Genomic DNA, 6,509 nt, shown 5'->3' on the forward strand with positions numbered 1-6,509 from the left:
CACACACACACACACATAAATATATAAATATATATATATATATATACACGATGGACTTCTTTCAGTTTCCGTCTACCAAATCCACTCAGCTTTATTCGGTCCGAGGCTATAGCAGAAGACACTTGCCCAAGGTGACTCGCTGTGGGACTGAATCCGGAACCATGTGGTTGGGAAGCAAGCTTCTTACCGCAGCACCATACCTGCGCCTTTATTGTTGTCGTTATTATTATTATTATTATTATTATTATTATTATTATTATTATTATTATTATTTTATTGTCTTTGCACAGCTTCTAACGCTGGAGATGTACTACGGTGTCAGGTGTTCACTACAATGAACTAAGGTAACACCTCGTCTTTTTTCGAGCATGATCCGGAGTATTCGAGCGGTTCCAAGCAGTGCTGTTTTCTGCAAGTGCTCCACTCCGTGGTCTGCTCAGACTGTACTTTACACACAATCTCCAGAATAAGCTTAGTTACGTTATCGTGCCTCCTTTTGGACCAGCTTACTACATTCACTCACAATATGTGAGATTGCTTGTTTTATTTTGCTGCCACACGTCATACAAAGAGGCGATTTACTGCTCGTATCTATTTTGGAACTCGGTGTAATTAGTTCTCAGAGCGTTTCCTGTGCGCTGCATTTCAGTGCCTCTGTGCATCCTTTCAGATCACTTTGTCTTAGCCAACTCCTAGTGTTGGCCTTGTCTTTCCCTTCGATTTCTCTGAGTTATTGTCCATGCGTTGTTTTCATTTTTCAATTGTTCATGCTTTGTTCTTCATCTTGTTTCTTAAACGCTTTTGGGTGCGTCACATTTTCAGTAAGTATTGCGTTATTATTTCTAACAGCGGCAAGCAAGGATTTTAATGACTGCACCTACCAATTGTATGTGTGTCCAAGTGTCCTGGGAATAAGATGTGACAGTAGTTGCGTTAATTCGGAAAAGGCTGCAACTTGAGATATGAACTATCTCCATGGACCTAGAAAGCAAGACAATAGTACTGAACGTGTCTAGCAACGCAGGCCAAGCATGCAAACTAACAACTATCTACATCTTGACAGAAGCGGTTCGGTCAAATTTCTGCAACAATGTTCCGCTCTTTTGTTTTAATGGGTGACTGGAAAACTATATTTGATGCACGCAGGGACAGTGTAGGTAGCCGATATAAGGGTGGATACAAAGTTTAAAAACAACTAAAAACTTCTCAGAAGTTTTCAGCTGTCTGAAAGTAACAACTGGATTTCATGGATGCGCCAGTATGAACGTGTAAAAATTGCATTTGGTCATCCAGATCGTACGTAGACAAAGTATTCTGTGGGCCACTAGATACGGACGGCATAGGCTGTTTATAATTTAAATTGGTCGTCTACACAGCTACACAGGGCACAACTTTGTCCTTTGTACTGCGGATCTAGAAAGACATAGGCGATTTTTTCACAAAGGAACGGATGTTAGTAATAACGACAGCCACATTCTACCAAAAAAAACCCACAAAAAACCCCCCCGAAAATCCCAGAGTATGTGGGAAATACGTAATTGAACCTAGGCACTTCTATCTCCCGTGGAGGATCTTAATCTCCTGGAGAGGACCTTTCGTCAATTCTTACGTCTTTCTTAAATAAGAAGGCTTCGAATAAGGAAGTATAATGTTACATATCTCTTTGATCTCTTGGAACTGGCTGCAGACTGGGAGACTTCTGTTGCGTAAGAAAACGAAAATTCATAAAGTCACAACTGAAATTTGCACGCATCTTGCCTACAAAATTGTGCATATTAGGACTCAGTAGCCTTCGAAATCATACGTTCAGTTTAGTTGACTTGCGCTTGATGCACACTTCATTACACTTAAAACACAAGCGAAATATCTATTTTTGGCGAAGGAGCAACACAATAGATTAGAGTGTAATGTTTATGACTTTCACAGGAGAATTAAGTGAGGTAAGCGAAGTAAAATGAACCTTCATATGAATTGAAACCTACATCCAGACTACAAGCATTTACGCTGCGACACCCTTTGTCAGTCTTTATTCACCACAGTAAATCAATCAACATCGATCTTTACATATTTACTTATAAAACAGATTAAATGCAATTATAAAATCAACTTACCACGACTGGTTTCTCTCCGATTAAAATCAGTTTATATTGTTTGTGTAGAAATTTTGGCGATTGATCGTCTTCGTCCATAACTCGTATCGTTAATTTCGAGATGTTATTTAAAGGGTTTGGATCAGAATCCTGTGAATATGAAACCATCATTATTTTGCGTTACTGTATATATGAAAAGACAGCGGTAAATAGAAAGAAGCAATAAAGTTCGGCCTATATATTTTGTGATATTTTTTGACGTTTTAATCTCATACCTTATGTTCAAATTCTGATGGATTTCTCCTAAATGTAATATAATATACCTGATTAAATCCATTGGAATTTTAATAGGCTTAATATTATAAATTCGGCTTTATTAATAAATGCACATCATGCATATTATATTATGCTATAACCATCTGTTTAAGATAATCAAAAAAGTACACCGCGAAAAGCGAATTTACTATGGTACTTGTCCGATACTACTTATGAATACGCTCTGTTTAAAAACACAATATGAATACATATGTGTGTGTTTGTGTGTGTGTGTGTGTGTGTGTGTCGGGTGCAGTAAAAAATCGTACTGTAAGCGACTGGTGAGCATGGTAAATTCATTATATTATGTTTATAGTCTATTGTCTAAGCAAAAGTTGAACCGTTCATGTTCTCTAAGTGTGTGAAGCAAAGTTAATGTATATAGACGCCTTCAGAACAAGGTGAAATATATGTGCGTCTCAATTTAAATTCGGTTATTTGCTATTTTATTTTATTTAGATTTATAATACATATATAGTAAGAAAATTGGCTAATGCCATTATTATCAGCGATTAGTAAAGACAATGAAGGAAAATAAAAGAAAAGAAAAAGAAAAACAAGAAGAGTTAGTGAAGTAGAAGATATAAAGAGGTCTAGTTTTCTATAATAGGTTTTCGAATTTAAAAATAGATAAAAAGAGATATATAGATATATAGATTAATTGATAGATAACCGTACAATAGAAGATATAAAGAGATCTAATTTTCTATAATAGGCTTTCGAATATAAAAATAGATCGAATGTAACTAGGGAGATATATAGTTAGATAGATAGGTTAATTGATAGATAACCGTACATATGGCATATAACATAGAGCGAGCAGTGTTACTGTGTTTTATAGTTTATTTCGTTGTGAGCATCTTTAGAATCAAAGATTCTTCATCAGATTTCCTTCTTTCCTTACTGTTGTCTCATGCCGAGATACACCAACACATTACATATTACACACACACACAACCACACACATATGTTGGTATACGCAGAGGTACTACACCATAGAAATGATTAGTGACTTATCGACTTGTAGTGTTGTGTTCAAATGCTGAACAACCAATGGTGTATTTTGGAGACTCAAACAGAAATATCTATCTCCCGAAGTTCTTAACGGCTGATAAACAACACAGATCTTACTAATAGAATTGTTGTTGAAATCTCGTGAGGGCATTACATTATTAATAAATATTACTTCATGTAGCATTGCTAAAATCAAGTCTCTCTTTCACTCTGAACTACAAAAGAACTTTTCTCTTCATAAATTTGTTTTTCTCTCAGCGGAGCTCTGCGTATGTTGCGTGAAGTCAGCAACTATTTGTTATTATAAAATTTACAAAATTAAATTCTACCGACGTCGACTTTACCTTGCTGACCATGTGCCAAAATTTGAAACAAATATTATACAAAATTGAAGAAAAATTATTTTCTAATTTTGACACAAGGCCAGTAATGTTAGGTGAGGGGGTTAGTCAATTACATGAGTGGGACTTTCTTTTATCAACCACCACGAAAGGATGAGAGGGTAAGTTGACCTCAGTGGAATTTTAACTGAGAACGTAAAGAACAGGAAGAAATGCTGCTAAGCATTCAATAACAATAGTGGATTAAGAAAGATATTTACAACTTACTGTTATTTCAATATCTAATTCATAAAATCTTATGCCGTGATCAAAATCCAAAGGTCGCTCGAGAAATACTCTACCGCTCTTATCCATTGTAAACATATCATCGACATTTTCCTGTGTATTTCTCGCAGAAATCCCCTAGAAAAATAAGATAATAATTTTAGTGTATTTGTCGCAGAAAATAGAATATTAATTTTAGTACATTGGTAAAATATAAATTTTAGTGCATAGATAATCACTGGACTTACTGTGCAGACAAAGATTCATAAAAGTTCATAGTTACATAATGCTTTGTCAGCGAAATTACAAAGAGTATCGTGTGAGGGGGTGTGGGTGTTTATATGCTCCATGCAAGGATATTGGTGATATACACAACAACCGAAATATTAAGATCACAAATTCTTTTAAGTTGTTTATCCAAAAGATTTGTCCTAACCGTTGAAGTCAAAATCAAAATTATAATCCCAAACCAGCTTTCATTAATAAATTGTTTTAGCTATGTGTTTAGATCCAGTAATAATCTTTTCTACTGGAAGCACAAGGTCTCAAATTATTTACTGTAGAAGGATAGTCAATTATATTAACCTCAGTGATCAAATGGTACTTATTTTATAGTTAACGAAATGAGGAAATCAAAGTAGAGCACACCGACGTTTGAATTCGAAACGTACAACCGGAAGAAAAGTCGCTAAGCGATCTGTACGGCACAGTACGGCTCGTCCCCTTTACATTTGGTGGTAACAGCTCGTCGCCTTTAGATTTGGTGATAACTGCTTGAAAAGTGGGCACAAGTTCATCAATTTCGGGGTTGGGGAAAGATGATTACATAGAAACCAGTGCTTAACTGGTACTTATTTTATCATCCCCAAAGGATGAAACGCAAAGTCGCATGCGGAGGAATTTGAACTCAGAACGTAAAGGTATATGATATGCTACTGAGCATTTTGCTCGCTTTGCGAACGATTCTACCAGCACAACATCTTAGAACCGGTAAGCCTGAAAGCTGTATAAGTATGTATATGTTATTCTCTAATTATTCTTTCAACCCACACTCTCTCTCTTACACGCCCTCTCTCTTTTTCCCTCTTATTCCTTTCTGTCGAGGATCGTAGGCTGGTAACGTCAAAAACTTTTCCGTTCTTCCCGAGCGTTAAACTAAGCAATACACTTGCTTGTTGTTACTTCACTTGTCTTCGTCTTTTGTTTATTTGAACTATATTTGAGCTATATATATTCATCTAATGATAAGAAATAATGCATTAAAATGCATTAAATATCCGGTTAGACATCTCTAAAGCACTCAGTTTGAAACGAATTTGGTTATCTACATCCAAGAATCAGACACCAATAAATGCAAGTAGAATACACATCCAAAGTAATTCCTCATACATATATATATATATATATATATATATATATATATATACATACTCATTTATTCTTTTACTTGTTTCAGTCATTTGACTGTGGCCATTCTGGAGCATCACCGTTAGTCAACCAAATCGAACTTAGGACTTATTCTTTGTAAGCCTAGTACTTATGCTATCGAGGTCGGTTGTGAAACGATGGTTTGGGGCGGACTAACACAGACACACAAATATTTATACAGCTGTAAGACAAACTTTCTCTATATAAATGTCCTGAAAATTCCACACAGCCTTAACTTTGTTTTCTCATTTTATTTAACACACACACACACACACACACACACACACACACACACACATACACATATGTATCTATCTATATATCTATATATATATATATACATGCATATATACTGACACATTTGTCTCACACACACAAGCGCATGTTCTCTCTCACATGCTCACACACTCACATGCATATAATTCTTTGAAGACGTTTATGTTATTTCTTCTTTATCGTATCCATCTCACGTCCATTCATACACATTGACATTGCAGTATACGACCAAATAGCGAGGGTATGCACAATTTTTAGGGTATGTAGAATAAATAATTGGACGAGGTTGTTGACATCATCTCTGTCGTAACTGCTTATGGATATGTCGAACCCTTCGTTACCTTAAGGTTTTTACACAGCAGCAATCACCCAGAAACACTGATTTCCCAGTGCTCAGAAATATTCTCATATCGATGACACTAATTATGGTAAATTGTCTACGGAAGCCTGAAGCCTTCTGAGGGAATGATATCGATATTGAAAGGTAGAAATCTAGATATCCAACCGAATGAATTTACAAGCTGATTTATTCATTGTGCTACAGCATTACATGATTACAGCGGTGTTGCAATTTTATGTGGTGTATCCTCTAGCCTATCTAATATCAGAATGGCTTTACAGCGCTTATCCTTTTTTGCCTTTTAGAATGTTTGATTTGCCTGTATTTATGATTGGAAACGAAGTTTGTACGTTGTCCTTAGGCGTGATGTACAATTTGCATTTCTCTGTGTGTGTGTTTATGTGTTTATGTGTGTGTGTGTGTGTGTGTGTGTGTGTGTGT

General features: G+C 35.8%; 1 protein-coding gene across 1 annotated transcript in view; it reads right to left on the reverse strand.

Annotated features, from left to right (window-relative positions):
• Positions 1 to 6,509, reverse strand: part of LOC106875431 (protocadherin Fat 4) — a 483,512-nt gene that overhangs the window by 351,592 nt on the left and 125,411 nt on the right. Inside the window, exons 7-8 of the mRNA XM_014923579.2 lie at positions 4,028 to 4,162; positions 2,112 to 2,240 (exon numbers count right to left, since the gene is read on the reverse strand). Coding sequence (XP_014779065.1) covers positions 2,112 to 2,240; positions 4,028 to 4,162 — 264 coding nt within the window. The remainder of the gene's footprint in view (positions 1 to 2,111; positions 2,241 to 4,027; positions 4,163 to 6,509) is intronic.

The sequence above is a fragment of the Octopus bimaculoides genome, chromosome 15, assembly GCF_001194135.2.
Source record: "Octopus bimaculoides isolate UCB-OBI-ISO-001 chromosome 15, ASM119413v2, whole genome shotgun sequence".
In the NCBI taxonomy this organism is placed as follows: Eukaryota; Metazoa; Mollusca; class Cephalopoda; order Octopoda; family Octopodidae; genus Octopus; species Octopus bimaculoides.